This window comes from Microtus pennsylvanicus, chromosome 20 (assembly GCF_037038515.1).
Source record: "Microtus pennsylvanicus isolate mMicPen1 chromosome 20, mMicPen1.hap1, whole genome shotgun sequence".
Taxonomy (NCBI): Eukaryota; Metazoa; Chordata; class Mammalia; order Rodentia; family Cricetidae; genus Microtus; species Microtus pennsylvanicus.
Genome location: NC_134598.1, coordinates 35,129,311 through 35,151,252, shown reverse-complemented (window position 1 = coordinate 35,151,252; position 21,942 = coordinate 35,129,311). Strand labels below are relative to the sequence as shown.

At 42.8% G+C, this 21,942-nt stretch overlaps 1 protein-coding gene across 8 annotated transcripts in view; it reads left to right on the top strand.

The window, feature by feature from the left end:
- Igf1 (insulin like growth factor 1) overlaps window positions 1-21,942 on the top strand; it is a 75,055-nt gene that overhangs the window by 39,297 nt on the left and 13,816 nt on the right. For 6 of the 8 annotated variants that reach the window (XM_075954307.1, XM_075954305.1, XM_075954312.1 and 3 more), the window contains 2 exons: window positions 14,898-15,079; window positions 16,463-16,514. In XM_075954307.1, coding sequence (XP_075810422.1) covers window positions 14,898-15,079; window positions 16,463-16,514 — 234 coding nt within the window. The remainder of the gene's footprint in view (window positions 1-14,897; window positions 15,080-16,462; window positions 16,515-21,942) is intronic. The other 2 variants (XM_075954306.1, XM_075954311.1) reach the window with 1 other exon arrangement.

Here is a 21,942-nt window from a genome sequence, read left to right as displayed (position 1 = left end):
TTGTAATATGGTCATGGCAGCTGTGGTCCATAGGCCCTCTCCAGGGAAGGGACCTCTAGGGTGCAAGATGCCTTTGAAAATGGAGAAGCAGGATCTCTTGGCATCAATCTCGTTTCCCTTGGTTTTTCTTCTACTCAGTACACCTTGAAATGCCAAGCTCAAGCTTGGTTACACTCCCATGTTCCCTTCCTGAAAACAGCATTAGTAACTGAAAAGAGGAAGTGGTTCCTTTGTACTAATTCACGGGGCGCAGGTAAGCTTCCTGCTTGGACTTCTCCACCTTAGCTCTCTCCTTTCTGACACTGGGAGAAAATCTGGACACAATTATCTGCTTCTGCAACTAAGTTCTTTCTGGTACTTGTGGTGAAAAAGCAGCCTCTCACCAGAATAGGACTGTGGGAGAGTAGGCCCTTTGCCTCAACAAATCCATTCCTGAGCCCTCGTTCTTATCAATGACCTATGCTTAGAGCATTATCTTTACAAGAACAGTTAATTGCTGTGTTAGTTAAAAGGGTAATAAAACTGACAATAGCCAAAACATCTAGGAAGATAAAAGGGCTTGAAGACAGTAAGGGTGATAAATCTACCCAATAAAATATTCTGCAGCTTTAAAATTATAACTTTGAAGATCAGGAAATGCTTGCAATAAAACATTAAGTGGAAGATATACAACATTATGTTAAATTTTGGCTGTGATTGTAGCTATGTCAAAATAATCTACCCCTGGAAGAGAATGAGGAAAAATTACAAAAGTGAAGGTAATGAAATTTGTTAGGATATTTGAATTATGGGTAAATCTTCACTATTTTACTATCAGTTAAAGTTGTTATAACCTTTGGAAGTCAGTAGGATCAGAAGTGAACTTGCCTAGCTATGTAACCAGGCTGAGCATCCCATGTACCCCCATCTGAAACTGAGCCACGGCTTTAGGAATGGGATGTGAGCGTCCAATGCCCAAGCTGTGTCCTTGGTTGCAGAAGTCCAAAGACTTCTCTCTCTTGTCAACACATTCCCCGGGAGAAGATTGTGAGATGCGAGTGCTTGAGTTGAAGGGTCAGCTGTCCTCTTCATGGGCCTTAGCATCCTATGAAGTCTCACCAATGGTGTCAACTCCAGACGGTTTCTTTTCTCTTATCCCAGGAAGGCAGCCTGGCTCTGCTACTTAATAGACTAAGTGACTACTTAATTTCCACAAATCTCAGCTTCCTGATAAATTAAAAGGACACAGGCATAATGCCTGCTCCACATTGATGCTACAAAGATATGAATTAGTCATGCAAAGTAATAAGACATGAAAAGTTTAAAAGAAACCACGTAAAAGGAACGATGCTGTTGGCTATAAGTTGTTGCAGAGGCTTTGGTTTTCTCAAGTGTCACAAAGAAAACAGTGTTTAATGAAAACATTTATAGCCTCTTCTGATTTTATCTTTGCGTCCTCTCATAATGCCCTCTGGCTTGCTAGCTGTCAGTTGTCAGTATTCTTATTTCTGTGGAAGTATTTATCTACACTACTCTATGTAAGTCAGGCTAAGAATTTAAACTTCAAAGGAGGTAATATAGCCTCCTTAGCGACTACGACATTTGGAGACAGGCAACTTTTCAAGTCAGGTAGGCAGACCGAGCAACTCTGATGGACATGCCTCGGATGACTAACCCAGATGGGGGATCTGAGAAGACTCACATGCCAGGAGCCACGGCCAAGGACAAGAGAAGAATTTGGTTTGAAAGAAGAGTGTTAGGACATCCACAGTCTGGAAGGAGCAGCAGAGGGTGATTTGTGGCCTGTTGAGTACCAAGGAAGAGGTTTGGCCAAAGAAGGCACAGATGTTCTGAAGAATGTGAGCAATTTATGGCATTTCATGGTCCCACTGCAGGGCGCATCTGCCAAAGGCAAGTCTCCGCGGAACGAGTCTACTTGAGAAGAGACTGGGACTTCTCAACTGACCTTTATCTGAGTATCTTCTTGATCCAGATGCAGAAAAGATGGTGAGAAGTGAGGTCAGGAACAACATGAACGGGGGAGCCTTTAGAAGAAGATGAAAGTGTTCCTTGTCTGCCCTTTTCCTGTCATTCTTTTCTTTCAAGTCCTCCTCAGTGACGTGGGCTCACAGCCCAGGTGGGTTTGACTTAACTGTGAAGCCACACCCACAGCTTCACATGTTGAAGATCTGGCTTATTGGCAGGTGATTGGAGCATAAAGAAATTAATATCATTAATAGATGAACCTGCTGATAGTGCCCACATGGACTTATTCAGGGTTAGGTCTTGGTTTAAGGAAGGAGGTCTTGCACTGACTGGAACATACTTTTAAAGGGAATATCATATATATCCCCATCTCCATGTTTCCCTCCCCGCTGCCATGCACACACACTCTTCTCCCTCCCCCTCCTACTCCTCTGTTTCTCCATCCCTTCATGAGGTAAAATTCCCTTCACCATGACTTCCTAGCATGAGGTTTTCTGCCTCCCCACAGCAGCAGCCTGAAAATAACGAAACCAGCTAATCACGGACTAAAACCACAAGTCGAAAAAATATATACTTCCTCTGTTGGAAGAGGATGTTTGTTCATTTTCCGACCTCTCAGACTCCTGAAATAATCACAAGAAACTATATTATTTCAATCACTACTTGGCCAATCACTTAAGCATATTTCTGGTTTACTTTTATATCTTAAATTAACCCATTTCCATTATTTTATATTTTACCACGAGGCTTGTGGTCTACCAACAAGGTTCCAGCTGACAGTTCGCATCTTTCCCCCCTGGTGGCTACATGGTGGCTCTGGGCTCTACCTTCTTTCTCCCAGTATTCAGTTTAGTTTTCCAGCCTAGCTCTACTCTGCTAAGCCACTGACCAAAAGTGATTCCTTATTCATTAACCAATAAAAGCAACACATATACAGGAGAACCTCCCACAGTGTTCCTCCCGCAGGTTGTTTATTACAGGTACTGTATCACAACCAGAACAAGGTAACTAACACAGTGAAAAGAGCCTGGGGTGCTCTCTGTCTGTTTTTATTAGAACTACTATAACTCAAAGCCAAGAGATTCACTTCTCTCCTCTTTCTCCATTGTATGTAAGGCTAGGAGACCTTAAGTGCCATTTCTAAAAGTATATAGATGGAGTTCTTTCATGAATATGCATGTATTTATCATGGTGGAGTCTGTGGAGCCCATGGGCTTTAAAATGTCCTCTCTTCCAAAGACGAGAGAGACACTTTGCATGGAATTATGATGAAGAAGGTCCTGAGAGGCCAGTTGAGAAGCAGAATGTAAGCTTCCCTTCTGCAAGACTATATATTACAAGAAACTATTAGACCTCCATTTTCTGCTAAAGCAGGGAAAGAGTTTATTTCATCAGAGCCAACTGAGCATCCCTAACCCTGGACCTGAGTTAAAGTGAGGCAGCCAGAGGCAGTCAGGGGAAAGACAATGGCCCACAAGCCTTCACGGCTGGTGTGGTGTCCCGCTGCACCACAGAGCCCTCCCAGCTGGGTGTCACACCAGGTCTCACATTTTCTTCTCTCCACGAAGCCAACTCATTCGGCAACTGTGAATAAGTTTTGCGAAGAACTGGAAAATGACTTCTGAGGCAACCGTCTCTAGTTCTCAGAAAGGAAATTCGCAGAAGTGAGGGACTGGTCAGAAGGCCAAAAGGCCATTGCCTCAGACCAAGTCCCAGGGCAGAGCACTGTGGCCATTTTGTGTGTAGGCTTATAGTAAAAGAAATACAAATAAAAATGAGATTTCTCTACCAAACAGTATACCCCAAAGTGGTTTTTCTATGCTGAATATAATGAAATTTTAAAGAGTCAGATTCTTTTTTCTTGGTGGATAATTATATTTGCTAAAAAGCATTTAACGGCTTTTGGACTCTAGGCATGATATTGGTCCCAGATGAAATAAGGATGAGAACATCTTCTAACTTGGAGTCGAGTTATTACTTGACTCTCTCGTTCTCCCTCTTTTCCCCTCCTCCTCCCCCCTTCTCTCTCTGTTTATTCATAGCTCACCTCATTTGGGTGGGGCTAGGTTGGGAGTGGAAAGATCAAAGTTAACAGGCTCCATGATTGCCAAAAACTTGCTGAGAAACCACTGTAGTTGACTCTGGTTTTGTTTTAATGCCCAAAGACATTTTTTTTTTTAAGCTGAAATGAAAAAATTTGAGGAAAACATATAAAGTCTCTTGATTTTATTTAGGAAATCAAATACTAGGAAAAGGTGGGCAATAATCATGTCAGCAAAACTCCATGAGAAAAAGAGGAAAGTAATAATGATCTAACAGCAAGTCCACTTTTGTCTGAAATTTCCTGATGTAATATAATTACTTGTTATATATATTTATAGTATAATATCTACTATACTATAAATGAACCATCCAGCTTCAAACTGTAGGGCTTGCTTAGTACTTTGACAAATAATATATTCTGACTTGTTTAAGAACTTCTTGTATACATTTAAAAATGCTAGTAACTGTAGAAAGAATTGGTTTTCCAGAGAGAGAGAGAGAGAGAGAGAGAGAGTAAAAGAAAGAGAAGTAGGGAGATGGATAATGAGATCAAGGGAACACTTTAAAAACCATGTTTGCTATCTATTACCTGATACTGTCCCCTGGGAACATGTTGGATACCAGTGACATTCATGTTGGATACCATGGCCATTCTAGGCCTGCCTAGAAGCCCAGTCACATTGCCCAGGATGAAACACCATGAGTGGTATCTAGTCTTTTCTCAGGGTCTGTAATGCCTACCTGAAAGGAAGAAAATGTCACACAGGAGGTCGGAACACCACTGACAGACGTCATGGCAACTTGGGAGATACAACCCCACTGACTACCAGGAAGTGTTCCGATCAACAGTATCAATAGCATTCTAATCAATGATATTAACAACTTTCCCTCCGTATGGCAGAGAGCCACTTATCCACCTTTTGAAGATGGAGTCTTGTGAAGAGTAATGATCAAAGGGACATTTCAAGGGGATTTTTATAGGGCTAGAGAGACGGCTCAGCAGTTAAAAGTACTCAGTACTCTCAGAGGACCACGATCCCATTCCCAGCATCCACATGGTGGCTCACAGCTGTCTTTACCTTCAGTTCCAGGTGATCCAACTCCTTTTTCTGACTTCCATGGGCACCAGGCATGATTATGATACATACGCGTACATGCAGGGAAAACAGTCATACACATAAAATAAAGTTTTTAAAAATTTAAGATTTATTTTTATAAAAATTTATAGCAAGATTCATTTACAAATTCCCAGTTTTAAACGAGAAGCATTCCTCTTCATTAAGATCTTGGTTATCAATGTTGTAGTTTGTTTCTTCCTACTGCTTCCATACCTCCAACAAATGACTTTCCTTTGGGTTCTTTCCTAGTCTCCTTCCAGAGCACACCTGAACCCTACTTTGAAGGGCCTCTGCAATCCACACAGGTTTTCCTGTCTTTGTCCCTTAGTCAAGCATCAGAACTTGGCATTTTCTTCATTTTCTGTTATCTTTCTTCATTTTCCGTTATCAAACCTAACACTGGTCCTAACCATCCATAAACCGAGATGATGAAACTTGCTTGCACCTGAAACTAATCAGAGAAGACACTCTGTTGTCTGGCTCTCTCTCCTTTCACTTCCCTCTTACTTCAGAAAGGCACACATGTGCCATATGTAAACGTTGTTTATCCAAACATGACAAGCCCAGCCAGCTCGGTCCTGTTGAGTCATGCCTTTAGCGAGGGTGCCTGATATTCTCAAGAGTTCAGTTTGTCCATGGGAATGGCTCTCTGAGCGCCTTGCTGGCATGTGAATCCACGAGAAGGCTCCCAGGCTGAGCTCGGTGTTGTTCTCGATATACCGCCATATTGCATCTCAACATACCTCCATCTTCCTCTCCCCTCCGTGCCTACGGCCCAGCACTGGGTGCTAGAGAAACACTCCCTGGGATCTTGTAGTCTGAGAACACCAGCATGAAAGGGCGGTCGTGCACAACCCAACCGGCATCTGAGTACACACACACACACACACACACACACCAGATAGTTACTTATGTCACTTAACACCCAAACTGTCTCCTCCTGCCCACCCTCCTCCTTTCCTCTCTCTCTGGGTTTCAATCTGGCATTGACTCTGGCTGCCTTTTCCCCTGCCATGGTGCCAAGAGCTGTTTCTGCTGCTGCAGAGGCCACCTTCCAACAGTTTTCTCTCTGCTGCAGGCCTGGATGCCCCTCTGTTCAGGGCCTCCACTTCTCAGGGCTCTACCTTCAGACATGCAGCTGCCACCCCTCTACCTGCCACGCTGACTCTGTCACACCCGTCCCCAGGAAAAGGTCCAGATATGCTCCAAGCAAAAAAGAAAAAGAAAGAAAGGAAACTCAGACTAAGTAGAGGAAATTGACAGGGAGCAGGGCCCCTGAGAATACAGGGCAGCTGCCAAGTTGCTCAGCAAAGATAGACTCCAGAGTAAAACTAAAAACAAGGAGGGTGTTTTTAACGCCCCCTTGGCCAATTCGTCTCTCGGTGGCAACAGAAAGAGAGGTGTTGCCTTCCAGTCATTAAAGTCTTGTGGGGTTTTTTTTCCGTTTTTTGTTGTTGTTGTTTGTTTGTTTGTTTTTCAAGACAAGGTTTCTCTGTAGCTTTGGTGCCTGTCCTGGAACTCGCTCTCGTAGACCAGGCTGGCCTCGAACTCACAGAGATCCACCTGCCTCTGCCTCCCTAGTGCTGGGATTAAAGGCGTGCGCCACCACCGCCCGGCAAAAGTCTTGCGTTTTGACCACAAGGTTCTATCTTAGCTGAGAGTGCACTAGAATTGAAACTATATGCATAGGCAATAATGCAGACAACCAGGCTACTATCTCCAGAAAACAGCCAGACTCTCTGCCAGTTTTTGTCCCAATCTTTCAGAGAGAGGAAAAGCAGGCAGGAGGACACGGAAGCTCATGCATGCGATCCTCAGCACCTTTCCTATTCCTTCTCTTATAGTTTCTACCCCATCCAGGCACAAGTCCAAGACAGAGTAGCGATTAGCAGTCTGGTAATACTGGGACCTTGATGACGGCTCATTCCCAAAGCAAACCTGGCAAGGAGGAAGCCCTAGCTTTCAATTATCCAAGGAGGGAAGTAGTATCTCATTCCTAGCTTACCACAAATTCAGCATGGCATGAGTGTCCAGCCTGAAGGCCATTAGTGAGGAAAGAGAAACCACCAATGGCTTTCCTTAGCAAACAGGGAAATCAAGAGTAAGGGGGAGAAGAAGGCGAGCAAGACAAGGGAAGGTCACGGAGTGTTTGAAAGTGAGAAGGGCCCCTCTCTGCTTGTGTGTTCCACCCACTCTCTTCGCATGCCTTCACACTGTTTTGAAGTAAGCTGGACACTGAAAAGCAATGATTTTAACCGGTAGATTACCTGAGAGAAACTGACGGTAGTGATAGGCAAAGACAAACATATCTGGCATCGTGACCTGGCGGGAGACTCTGTCCTTGCTATCGATGCAGGACTGCTCAGGGAGAGTGCACACATGAAGTTTAGATATGCTTCCAAGGGAACAGTTATTCACCTTAATGCAGACAGCCCTTCTCTAGCTAGAAAATCTGTTTCGAATAAACTTCCCTTTGGGTGGGAGAGGGTGCATTTTAGACAGTCAGTGAGGAAGACAACTTCTTGCCCAGTGTGCTGCATTCATCAACAAAACCGAGTCATACAGATAGCCAATGCTTATGTAGTTCACTGCAGGCCAGATGTTAAGCCCCAAGCTACTTAGTCCTCATGGCATTTCTAGGATATATTTTTTTGATATGACTAATCTACGTATGAAGCTCTGACTCTTTAGAAAATTGGGTTCCATGCCAAACTCAGGCAGCTGAGTAAGAAGTGGCCGAGTCTGAGCTGCCTGACTCTACCCCTTGTGTTTTAAGCACTTGGTACCCTGCCTCCATCATCCGCAGGACAGGTATTGCAGAGATGCTGAAATTATTGTCAATGAAGGACATTGCCTAACTAGTTAATGAGAGCTAACTTCCATAGAAAGCCCCGCTGAGGTAATTTCAATGACCTCTTGGTATTTCATTACCTTCCACCTTAGACACTGATAAACCAAAACCAAACCCTTAGGACAACAGTTCTGAGCTGTGAAGCATTCCTCTTGCCAAAGTATAATTTTGTTGGCTATATCTATCTTCTCCAAGCCTTGGAAGAAGCCCCAAACTAGTAAATTCTGCTGTCCTGGCAAGACGCTCATCCTCCAGGGCATTGTAGCCGGCTAGAGTAATACATCACGTTGTTTCCCACTCTGTCAGCCCATTTCTCTAAAGAGTCTTAAAACAGCAATGTTTCAGCTTTGAATCTCAGCCGTTCTTGACCCTAAGCTTTGCACTTTAACTCCCTGACTCAAACAGTACCCTTCCCATGCCTGCCCTTGAGTTTGGGCTTCCAAAAGCACAGAGACTCCCCAGAAGGAAGCAGCTTCCCGATGCTTTATTTCATTCCTCTTAGACCTGGAGATACATAAACATTGACACAGTTGGGTAACAAGGAGACTTTGATCTTTGGCATTATAGGGATTTAGTAGCTGAGAAAGGGCTGCTGAGTGGTGGGGGTGGGGTGGGTCACCCAGGGTCACGATTCCTAGAAAAGATGACTTCATCCAATTGAGAAGGAGTGGAACTAACAAACACTGCCAATTAAAAATTAACACAGGCCAAAAGTGAAATCGATGCCTACATCTGATAGGTCGCCGAGACTGCTTCTGACACATAGTTCATAGAAAAGAGAACATTTTCTTGGTGTCCACTTTTACAAATACCAAAGGTCAAACTTTGGAAAGACCCTTTCCCAGAAATGCAGCCCTCAGCACAAGCATCGAGAAGAGGGTCGATCCGGCGTGATTTCTAAATATAGGTTTCAAAGCTGCTGCTGCAACTAACCCTGATTGAAAACCTGTACTACTGAGGAGGACTTGCTCTATGCTGATATGTGTGATTCCCTAAGTTCACACCCGTGCCAACAGAAATAAACCCCATTTCCCCACCTTTACTAAGCACATAGTCGCACACACAGCTCATTCAAGTATTTCAATTAAATATGACTTCTATAAACTTAAGAGATAATGTAAGTCTTACGAGTACAGGAAATATCAACCCCACTTTGTTTGTTTGTTTGTTTGTTTGTTTGCGACAAGGTTTCTCTGAGTAGCCCTGAATGTCCTGGGACTCACTTTAAGTAGACCAGGCTGACCTTGAACTTAGAGATCAGACCTGCCTCTGCCTCCCAAGTGCTGGGATTAAACACGTGTGCCACCACCACTCAGCTAAACGATGTTTTACCATTGTTTCCCTTATATTAGGAATCATGAAACAAGCCATTTTTTCATAGGAAGCTGCCAGAAGTAGGAAAGATCGGGAAATAACTTCCACTTCTGCATAGGAAAGTTAAAACGTTGCCATGAGTTGTAGCATAAACCCAACAATCCCAGCACTCAACAAGACCGGAGCTCACGAGTTCAAGGTTAAGGCCAGTCTGAGCTTTGTAGCAAAACTCTGTCTCCAAGGAAATAAGAAAGGAAGAATGGAAAGCCAAAGGGAAAGAAGGAAGAAAGAAAGGGAGAGAGGGAGGAAGGGAACAAGGAAGGAAGGACACTGAAATGCTAAAACATGAGGCTAGGGGCTTACATCAGTAGCGCAATGTGTCCCAGCATGCATAGGGCCTTGTGGTCTATCCTCAGGACAACAAAAGAAATTTTATCGGGAAGCTACAAGACTACTACTTATACAATATTTGGAACTTCCCTACTTATATGAAATGCAAGTTGAATCAACTGAATTAATTTTCCTTAGATAAGGTTGCTCATGGACCAACACTGACTTAAGAATCCAATCATGCTGAGATATTCTGAATGGTCAGCAAATATAGAGGTTGGGAAAAAATAATAATTTGTATAAGAAAACCAATGTTCTGATTCAGATCTTAACTATGGTATTTGGTTGTATAATCAATCTTCAGCTAATGAAAGTTAAGGGCAGATTGTTTATTATCTAGTAATTCCATTTATGTTCTCTACCATGCATGTGACTGAGAATTTTCTAGAAACAGCCTCCAAGCCCCATTTTGAATTCTCTTTTGCCCTGATTTCAATTTTTAAAAATTAATTAATTAATTAATTGGACATAGAATCTCCTTTGGTACCTCTTCCTCCTATTAGCAATTGTTTTAGGGAATTATTGAATCCTTTGTAACCTAGAGAAGAACAAGTACAGATCTTCAAAAGCAGGTATGTTCCTATTTTGAACGTGTTTGCATTTGTCATTATTTAAATATTGATTCACGAATCAATGCTCCACTCCTCCCAATGGAGAGTTTTAAAAGCTTCCTCAGCAAGAAAAGGAGAAATTTCACAGAGAGTCAGAGTTAGTACGATGTCTCAAGCTCATTTCCAGAAACTGATGAGAAACAAATTCCTGCAGGTTGGTAGAAGTAGTTTTACTCATGATGAATGGGCAGAACTCTCGGCTCCAGAAATAATGACCACAGCTAGATCTCCGAAGTGCATCCATCTCATCAGAGATGGAGGGGAGTGACTTACTTGCATCTCTGTCCAAATGTGATACTCAGCTAATTAGCGTGCTTTTGATGATACCACAGTTCCGCCCCAAACCCTCGTAACCAGCAAGTTTGCCCTGAAGATTATTGAATTACTCCAGTGACCATGCATTATTTATAGGGAAGTACTGCTATTATAGAAGTCAGCTCTTCAGCTACTGGGAGTCTGTGTGTTGGCCCATGTTTAAAAGACAGCCGCGTGTTATGCCTAAACCCTTTGTCTACTACTGGACAAGTCTGGGTTACATGATGGCCAGCTTGTCTGCTAGGCTGCCTTTGATCTATATGCTAGACGACCCCTGAACCACGACACTTTACACTGGCAAAGTAAGTTTGTTACTATAAATTCTCAGTGTTAAGACTTTGTCATCAAAATATCTGCAGAATGTTACATGGTCCAATGTTTAAGTGTGTAGGAAGTAAGAGAATTCTCCAATCAAGTCTCATTGTGCAAAGGACTATCCTGGTCACCTGTCTTTTGCTGTTGCATTGGGTAAAAACAGGGAAGTTTTTGAGCATTCTGGATAACACAAACGATAATTAGAAAATAAATGTCCATCTTCTAAGTTTAAAAGTACGTGAAACTTTTTCTTGAAGACAATGTGTTTTCCAACTATGCTGAATATTTAGCCAAGTTTTCTATAAAAAAAAAAAACCCAGAATAGAAAGAAACACAGTAGCCATCCACTGTCCACTGTAGGATTCTGCCCCTAAGGTCAGTGGAAGGTATTTGTACAGACTTTACTTAGCTGCTTCCTGCAGCATGGAGTTCACTACATTTCAAGAAAGTCTGTTTAACATTTTTCTTCAAATTGTTTAAAGTCTTTTATGGCAACACAATTTTATTTTCTGCTTTCCTGATAATTCTAATTCTGCAAATTAGAGTAAAAATGTTATAAGGAGTTTTTATAGGTGGTGTAACAACCAGTCCTATCTCATTAAAAAATAACTAAATGACTGAAACTTGCAGTGATTTAGATGTAATTAAAATAATACTTATATCAATAAATGCTGGAGGGGATTGCTTGAATGCCTATCTGATAAACTGTATTGCCCTAGGCTTCCTGTTTTAGACCGCAACTGTAAATACTTTTATTGTGGTTCTAAAAAAGAGACTATGAAATAGTTGAAGATAAAACCTGAAACTTAGACCCACAACTGTGGTCCCTTGATTACTAAGAGGTAATGACTGTTGAAATCAAGCCTATAGGATACTTCAAAAGATTAATTACAAAATCAGTAGGTAAACATGTGTTACATTAATAAATCCTGAACAAAGTATGATTTCATTGTAATCATTATGAATTGACAAAGAAAACATTCCACTAGAATTGATAGCCTGAGCAAACTGGTTCATGGGAAAATTCACATGTATACCCTACTCCAATAGCATTCCAAAAAGATGCATATACAAAATAAAATCAAGCTTTTTAATGGAACATTATATAAAAATCCTAAAGCTCTCTGCTTCAAAATCCTTCAGCACAGGTCCCTTTAGAACAAACTACATCAAACTCTAAGCTCTTCTGAGACATACAACAAGCTGGGTACTGTAAGAGTGTGCTCTTCTTTGCTGTGGTGATGGTTATTGTCTATTTTGGAAGATTAAATAGACCTGTGGTCATCTCATGGTTCCTGAGAATCACCAAGTAGGGTCAAGCAATGCATGGAAATGCTTTTTGCTATCCCAAGATAATGGCTAGCATCTTTTTCTTGGAGCAAGCTTGGATCACAGAATTAAGAATGAGAAATGTTTGGAATAGGAAACTTAAATGGGTCCTAGAATCCCCAATCTATCCCTCTCCACTTTTAATTCATAATCTTGAGCTGTGAAAACAGCTGCATCTGAACTGGTCAAGTTTGGAAGTTTCTAGAAAAATTTCTACAACTCTACTCTCAAATATCAAGTGACTATTCCATAATCAGCAAGTGATTCTTTATGCATACGTTTTTAGAAATGTATATGTAGACAAAGGACAGTCATTACCTGAAGGTTACTATTGTGACAGCCACAACCAAGAAACGGGTCCTTCTCTCCTTTTTCCTACCTGCAAAGAGAACCCAAATGTCACCCCTGATCTTAATTGGCTAGCCGGAGAGAAAATTATGTAGAAGTCCGTGAGTTACAAGAGCTATGCACATCCATTTGTGGCTTTCCTCGAATTTATAGTCCCAGGAAAAGATTATTTAAAAAACGAAGAAAACAAAAAACACTGCATTGCCCAGGGGACCAGTTGAGCTTCAAATTGTCAGGGCCTGGCTGGGAGGCAAAAGCCCAGAGTCCATGTCTATGTTAGTCTTCCCTCAAAGGGCAAGTAAAAGCCCTGCTGAGACTCCACTGGGCTCAGCTGCCTGGTCCCTCCCCAAGCCTGCACCCACAAGAAGCCCACGGGTCTACCGTGAGAGAGAGCGGCAGCAGATCCTTCCTTCCCAAAGAGACCGCAAAGGAACCCTCACGAAGTTCCTACCTCCAGCCTCCCTGAGAATAAGCCTTCCTTGTGTGAGGAAGCAGCTACAAGGTTGCTGTGCCAAGCATCAGGAAAACATTTGGGTTCTTAGAGAACTCCATAAAACAGCTGACCTTTGGAGCAGGGGGCAGCCAAGCAAGAGCGATAGCAACAGCAGGCTATCGCCCTGGATCTGCTCTCCCCTCAAGAAGGAAGCTGAAAATATGGATGAGAACTGTGACTTTCAGAATCCTATTACTGTGTCATGATTTATGTGACTTTAAGACTGTATTTAATGCCATGCCTTCCTTGGGTCAGGAATTAAGATCAAGCAAATATCAGCTTGTCCATTGGATTCTTAGAGGTCAGTGGTTCACATGTTTCTTTCATGAAGTAGCCTACCTCCCAGTGGAGGAGGGAGCAGATCAAAATCATATCCCCCTGTCTAAGACAGCCCAGATTCATGTTTTGTGTGTTTGATACACTACTGCAGAGACAACACTTGATTTAACCAAAGTTCTATGGTGCCAAAAAGGGATAATTCTGGTGTATGTCAAGGTCTATGTAAGCTTGCTTGACCTTTTCTGAATTCTGAAAGCCAGTAAAAGTGTGGTCAAAAACATAATCCAATCAAACCAGAACCCAGCCAAGTAAAGAGCTCTAACGGTTTGTAAGTACCAAAAGATGCTGGATATCAGTGTTCCCACTGGCATTTAGTTCCTTCTGTCCTGGCCCAATTGTTATACTCCAAGGAAACAGAAATGGTTGCTCCATGCTTTCTGGGGTGGTGTGCAAGCCTCTTCTCACTGGTACTGTAGTCAGTTCTGAGTTTCTTGGCTTCTGGGTATGGTCAATGGTAGAGACAGGTTTCCATAGATCATTTAAGACCTTGGAAAAGATAGCCAGAGCTCGCAGACTAATACGTAGTTGAGACCTCTTCTGTACCAGGTGCTGGGCATTATTTTATTCAACACTGTTTCATCTGATCCTCAGTTCTGCCAAGAAAGATGTAATAAAGAGCTTCAGGGACTTTTCTGGAGTTACACACCGCTATCTTCTGGGCTCCCTAAAGCTCTTGGACATAACAGCAAGTAGACTGGAGTTAAAATCCTGACTCCACCAATTACTGCATGAAGGACCTTTGGCAAGCCATTCAAACTCTTGAGTCTCAGGGTTCTCATCAAGAAAATAGGATATATTTCCAGACGTCAAATTTTGCCTATATGCAATTTAATTTTACGATAGAAATAGTTAAGAACAATTGAGATGCCCAGTGTACAAAAACTGTATGTATTTACTAATGTCATTAAGGAGACTCAGTTTTTCCAGGATTATGGTGTTCTAGCTCAAATGTTTGAGATAATGGACAATCTAAACACCTTCGTTATATCGTTGCATAGTATATATGTATTCCAAAGTATCATACTGTACCCTCACCATATATACAATTAGCTTGTCAATTTAACAATGAAACGGTACATTTACAAAATTTTAAGAAGCTTGATCTGTAGTTTTGTTTTAAGTAGCCCTTCTAAAGGTCTCTCAGCAAAGACAATAGACAGAGAAGTGATAGGACTGGACAGAAACAAGATCCTCCAATACAGCTCGTGGAAAACGTGGTCAGAGTCAATACAAACAAAAGTGTATGGTGAATGAATTCTTGCACGAGTGTGGCTTAACTCCAGGAAACATACTGGAATCTAAAGGAATATAACAGATCAGACATTGCTGACGATAGTGCAGGAAAAGGGTGACGTGTTGGAGTAGTAGAGACTTGACGTAGTTAAGGAGAGGCATCCAGGGATTCGATGGGAGTTTGTGGATGTGGGCAGCTCTGTCTAACTCGAGGACCGCTCTGATTTGTGCAGACAAGCCCACAGGCTACGGCTCCAGCATTCGGAGGGCTCCTCAGACAGGCATCGTGGATGAGTGCTGCTTCCGGAGCTGTGACCTGAGAAGGCTGGAGATGTACTGTGCTCCCCTCAAGCCTACAAAATCAGCCCGCTCTATCCGTGCCCAGCGCCACACTGACATGCCCAAGACTCAGAAGGTACGTGTGTATGATTGGGATTCAATCATTCTTGAGTGCTCTTTCAGACATGGGGGGAGGGGACGCAAATGGAAATTCTGTCCTATGTTTCCTAGATGACAGGTCAAAGGACTCCAATGCCACCGATTGGATGGCTTACACCTCCATCCTTCTAATCACTTGCTACTGAAATTTATCTTTTTCACTTCCCTGGATAATCTGACACTTGGAAGATGGTGGAAAACAAGGACTAAACCTGTCAAAACTCAAGTTGCCCAGTGAGGCCTCTTTGCCAAATAGCATCCCAAGTCTTAGTTATCAGTGTGGTAATGATTACATATACTGCACAAGTTGTCAGAATTCAGTAAGTTAGTATACTCGAAGACATATTCCATGTACAAGTGGAGTGCCTGCACCAAGTAACTGTCAGACAAGATTAACATTTGCCATAAGTGTATCTACTAACAAAATCTTGTAAGTTTTGGAATTCTACAGTGTTCCAAACACAGAAAGACTCCCTACTAGGACCTAGTTGAAATTCACAGTGGCAATTGTACATGAAAGAGAAGGATACTGAAAATGGAGAGACTCTGGCTGTAGGAATGCTTAGATGTTTCTAGTGGTCAAAAAGCAAGGCACTCTTTGTCCAAACATTTATTGTAAAGCAACCTCAGAAGCACCGTCTGTGTAATCAGAAGCACATAAAACATCAATGCATGCTGGCCACTTTATATACTTGTTAAGAAAGGAAGGAAGGAAGGAAGGAAGGAAGGAAGGAAGGAAGGAAGGAAGGAAGGAATATATCAGAGCCTAAGTAAAATTATAGTCCTTACACAGAAATAAGAAGAGAAGAGAAGGAAAGGGGAAGAAAGAACAGCCCTCTCTCGGGTGTTCTAAAGAGTCCTGCTGAAAAAAACAAAAAAGGGGAAATGTCGATTCTATTCTTGAAACAAAGGCAGCATTGTGCAAAAATCATGATGATAAGAGACCCAGATGTTCACAATGAGACCTGTGCTGTTTCCTGGTCCTCAACCACAGCTGAGGCTGGAGGAGGACCATGGTGTCTTAGGGGAGACATCACCCCAGTGAGTGACCTGAGGGATGCAAGGGGACTGTCCAGGACCTGGTGGGTGTACACAGAAAACAGTAGGCACGGGAGTCAGAAAGCATGTGTGTGCGAATGAAGAGCAAAGGAGTGTTCATTCTTTCTAGTTGAAGAGGATGTGGGTACGAGAGAAAAGGCCCAAGGCTCTGTAATGCCAGCTCGGGTGCCTGAGTTGTAGACCCCTCTGCAAGCCTGGCTCCTCTTTCCTGTGGAGCCCAGACCTTCTTGCTAGACTCAAAGACTGTCTTTGGCACAGGAACCATCTATTCTCAATGCAATTATTTTTGTGATGTTTGCAGTCCCAGCCCCTATCCACGAACAAGAAAATGAAGCCACAAAGGAGAAGGAGAGGTGAGCCAAAGACACACCCTGGAGGGAAGGAGGGGCCAGAAGCGACTCAGCCAATCGGAGGAGAGGAGGAGGGAGAGTGGAGCTAGGAACTATGAACAGAGGTCAAAGGGGAAGTGGCAGAGGTGAGGATGAGAGAGGAGCAGAGCACAACTCAGAAAAGCTGTAGAGAAGATGAGGAAGGGTAACCCCAGCTGAGCTAGGTAATGCCTAGGATGGAAGGAAAAATAAGCTACTAGGGAAAGAATTGAAAAGGAAAATCTAACATTTCACAAACTACAAAGTGACAAGGACAGAATACCAAGAACAACAACAACAACAAAAAATTAAAACCATGCCAATGAGATGCACCCCCTTCTTCAAAAAACCAAATCAGAATAAAATATGCAAATAAAGTTTGCGTCTTCTGCGCGCATGCTAAATTTTGTACAAATCTATTAGAGAAGAATCGCCCATGTAAATACATGTTCAGAGTTAAATATTAACGCAGATTCACAGTGACCTGTTTGTGCCATAGTCGTTCCCAGATTTCTGCCCTGGATTTCATTGGTGACTCTGCTCCTCAGTCAAGTCCAGGGTTTAGGCCAAAGAGCATCCCGTATTTACATAAACGCCTGTGCGGTAACCTTTCAAAGGTCTCTGAACTTTTATTTTGTACTTTGGTATCAGACATAAAAGATGTATTAGCTTGCTATTGCTGACATAATCAAGTACCACAGACTACAGAGTAAGTGGCTTAAACCACAGATACACTTTTTTTCTTGTGGTTCTCAAGAATGGAAATCCACATTCAAGATATCAGTCCCTTGGAGGCCCCCCTCCTGTGTCCTCACGATCTTCCCTCGGTGCCCAAATACTTTGTTTTCATTAGGGCATCAGTGAGACTACATTGGGGCTCACCCAAATGAACTCATTTGAACTTGATGACCTCGGTCAAACTATGTATCTACATCTACGTGCACTCTGTTTTACAGACAATAGGAATTGAGACCATACACATGAATTTAGGGGTATTAGGATAGCAACTATCCCACAATGAACATATCTGATATCAACCTATATCATTTGATTGTTTCTCCTAAGGGAAAAAATACTATTTTCAGCTATCCATCTATCTGTTCTTCCCTTTCTCTCCCTCGCTACTTCACTCTTCCTGCACACAGAAGAGACAGAGACAGAGAGAGACAGAGAGAGACAGAGAGAGAGACAGAGAGAGAGACAGAGACAGAGAGAGACAGAGAGAGAGAAACAGAGAGACAGAGAGACAGAGAGACGAGAGAGAGAGCACTAGATCTTGAGAACTTACTCCTGTGAGCGTCTTCTTCATTAGAAAACCCCCTAGGACCATGCTATTTTTGCACTGGCAAAGGCCTCGGAAGTCATCTGCTTCTCTCTCTTTGTTTTAAAGACCAGGAGATCTGGACGTAGGTGAAAACGTACTTGGTTTCTAAGCTTCTTCTGGGCAGACAGCAAAACGTTGTCAAAGTGAATCGAGTACCAAAGAAAAGGGGGAGAAGAACTGGCCATGGGAAGTGTCCCCTGAATCTGGTATTTGTCTGCCAGAAGAAAGCAAAAATCTCAATATTATCCAAATAGTGAGTCCCCTCTCTAAGAGAGTGTAGAAGGCAGCAGCCCTCTGCCAAGCTCCTGGTGACCTTTGAGGTGGTAAAATGACCGAAGCCACAGTAGGTAACCTACTTCATCTAGGTAACCTACTTCAAGAAGTCCTGCCTAGTCCGTCATGCTCCTGATGTTTTTTTCTACTCCCTGATCCCCTTTTCTCCACAGCTCACTGAAAATCTTGGATTTCTTCAATATTATAGAGATATTCAGAGCTCAAAGTAGGATCAAAAAGTTCAGTTCGAAGTACGTGTTAGAACCCCCAAAGAAAGCTAACCTACTTCTGGTATCTTTGCAAACTGATCCTAGATTATCAGGAGATGCCGCATTCTGCTAAAACAGCACCCTTTGGGGCCAGCCTCATGCAGACGCTGACACTAAAGCCACATCATCTTAGGAGGGCCTTCAGACACAGACAGCTCTTCTGCAGACCACAGCTCAGCAAAGGCATTCAGAATTTATGCCCTGTGAAAAGGTTTGGGTGGCTGTATCTAATTATAAACTTCATTCGAGGAAAACTGAAATCAACAGGGCTTTCTAGCTAAAAATCAGTTCTCACAGCCCTAGACCTCAGTCCAGGATGCATTTCTTTTTGAAATGCGTTTTATCCATTTAAAAGCAATCCTTAACATGCCAAAATGTCATTGTCGTGTAATAGGGATCGGGAAAACATAATCAAGCATGGTCCTTTCATTTCATTTTAGTAGTAATACCCAAGGACTTCGAGGTATACCAGATGGATGGAAGACTGCATGGATGAACGGATAGGTGGACAGATGGGTGGATGGGTGGATGGATGGATGGATGAACGGATAGGTGGACAGATGGGTGGATGGGTGGATGGATGGATGCATGGATGGATGGATGGATGGATGGATGGATGGATGGATGGGTGGATGGATGGATGGATGGATGGATGAACGGATAAGTGGACAGATGGGTGGATGGATGCATGGATGCATGGATGGATGGATGGATGGATGGATGGATGGATGGATGGATGAATGGATAGGTGGACAGATGGGTGGATGGATGCATGGATGAACGGATAGGTGGACAGATGGGTGGATGGATGCATGGATGAACGGATAGGTGGACAGATGGGTGGATGGATGCATAGATGAACGGATAGGTGGACAGATGGATGGATGGATGGATGGATGGATGGATGGATGGATGGATGGATGAACGGATAGGTGGACAGATGGGTGGATGGATGCATGGATGAACGGATAGGTGGACAGATGGGTGGATGGATGGATGGATGAACGGATAGGTGGACAGATGGGTGGATGGATGCATGGATGGATGGATGGATGGATGGATGGATGGATGGATGGATGGACGGACAGACAGATAAATGCTTGGATAGATAAGTGAGTGATATAGGCAGATTCACTCTAATAGAACGACAGACCACAAAAAGGAAGTAAAACTCTTGAGCCTAAATGATTCCTCCTTTCCTACGAAGGATAGCGAGGCAATCACAGAACAAACCAGGGAAGGGAGAAGAGGTTTGCTGACATCTCACAGGTTTGAAACGCCCTTCTTTGGCTTACATTGAAATTGCTCAGGGACTCAGTGTGACAGTTGTGGTTAGCTAAATGCTTCACAGGGAATGTCACCATCCACTCAGGGTTTTCTTGGAGCAAGCAGTGTGCTAATTCTTATTACAACCCCCACATTTCAGCTTCAAAGCTTCAAAAATTGATAATTGTGCTTAAAACTAGTCAAAACACACAATTCTGAGACAAACTGTAGATATCTAGACGAGGCATAGAGCTTACAAGTTGGATAAGCAGGAGAGGATCATCACTAAGAACACTGAGACCATCAGAAGGCCTCAGTGAAAGTCAGAGCTCTTTTATTAGCTGCCTTCTCATGGGCAAATTGTCCAGCTCGCCTATGTCTCAGTTTCCTCATCTCCTACCACGGTAACAACTTATGCTCTCCCACACAGCTGTTGTGAGGGTTTATTGAAAATTTATACAGATATACCTGTGTTTGTGTATGTGTATATGTATAAGTGTATGTGTGTTTGTGTGTGTGTGTGCTCAAAATGGAGTAGAAGTATCTCATATTGCCAATAATGTCAAGCCCAAGTTCGACCACAGTTCTGTTAATGTATGTCTTCTCCAACATATGGCCGAAGAGAACTCAGTTGTCTAAGATTCCTTCCACCTGGGAAAATATCTTATTTTGTGGATAACTAGGACTTAAATGGTTAGTCCAGTTCTTCCACATAAATGTTAATATCTATTTCAGGGTCATACAATGAACTTTTCAGAAAAACACCATCTTTTTCTCAACCAGTTAAAATCAAATGTAATATGTGATTTCATTCCATAGTGCCTGGGGAAAATTTAATTGTAGCATGGATTCTAGATTCTAGTAGTTTAAAATTGCCAAGACAAATAGAAACGTGGGCTATTTCCGGGCTTGCACAGCTTCCGGGATACTTCAGTCCCTCGGGCTGTCCATCTAGTGCCCTTCACTGGCACCTGAGGTTGATAGCCTGAAATTAAAACGAGGGTTTTTGGAAGCAATGGAAAGAAAGGTCAACACTTTGAGATGAAGTACAGTCCATTTTTATGAGTTTTAGAGTATCCACTATAGAACTTCTTCCCTTAAATGTTACCTCAGGGCCGAAAGGCCAGCTATTGGTTCCTGTGACCCAAGTAAGAAAGGACACTTGATGCTAGTTAGGGATTCTTCAGGAGCCACTGAACACATAAAAATGACATCAGTTGCCCTTCTTCCAAGGGCCTGCTTGAAATCCGAATTCTTCCCCGCTGCCCACATGTTTGAGAACCCATCTATAATAAGGTTTCTCAATGCCTCTGGGTCTCATGCAGCAACCAAGACATATAATCAAGAAATGTCAGTGTGGGTTTACATTCTAGAAAACAGAATGGGATGCTGTCAACAGGGGAACTGATCAGAGATATGGCACAAGAGATCTGTGAATCCATGTCTGATACACAGCACCTCTGAGAAAGTTCCCATCACACCGGGCGCTCAGAAACAGCTGCTGAAGTCTACTGGAAGAGTCCCAAGAACTAGGAACTGTTCTGTGTGGAAGGAGGGAAGTCCCAGCTTCATTAGCCATCACGGTTATAGCTTTAGAAAGCGTTGGTCAGGAGAGTTTAAAAATAGAGGCTGCTGGTTAGAAATAAGAATGCGAGATGCACTTACAGTCAGGCCTAATTCTAAATATCTTTGGTCAGAACTTGAACTCTGAAGTCAACCACAGTAAACAGCCTTGAGAGACGAGAAAGAAAACTACGTGTGTGTTCAAAGGAGCACAAGTAAACACGTACGTCTATGATGCGTGTGTTTGTGCAGCTTCGTTTGGCACAGTAGGGTGTGTGGGTGAATGACTTTCCAAAGTCATGGGTAAATACCAGAGCGGGTTGCTTTCTTTCAGTGAATATAAATTCCTTTGTAAACATCCCTTGTCATCCACAAAATCCCAAGATTCCTTTGTCTTCTGGAAAAATTCTGGGAGATAGCCCTAAAGTAAGTATTATTCAGGAGATAAAGGGAACATTTTTGGAAGGGGAGAAGGAAGTTGGTTTTTGATTTCATGGTATCGTTTAGAGAAGCAGGGTTCAACCATTCCCATCTGATGTACAGGGAACAGTCTATGGCTCTCCCCTATCTGTAGTTTTCCATAGAATGAAGCAGCAACTTGGGAAACTAGGTCCAAGTCTAATGCTTGACCCCACGGATGGTCCCATGCTCCTCACATCATCCTGCTGCGTCAGAGATGAGCATTATTGGCCACAACTGCTCCAGGCTTCTGCTATCT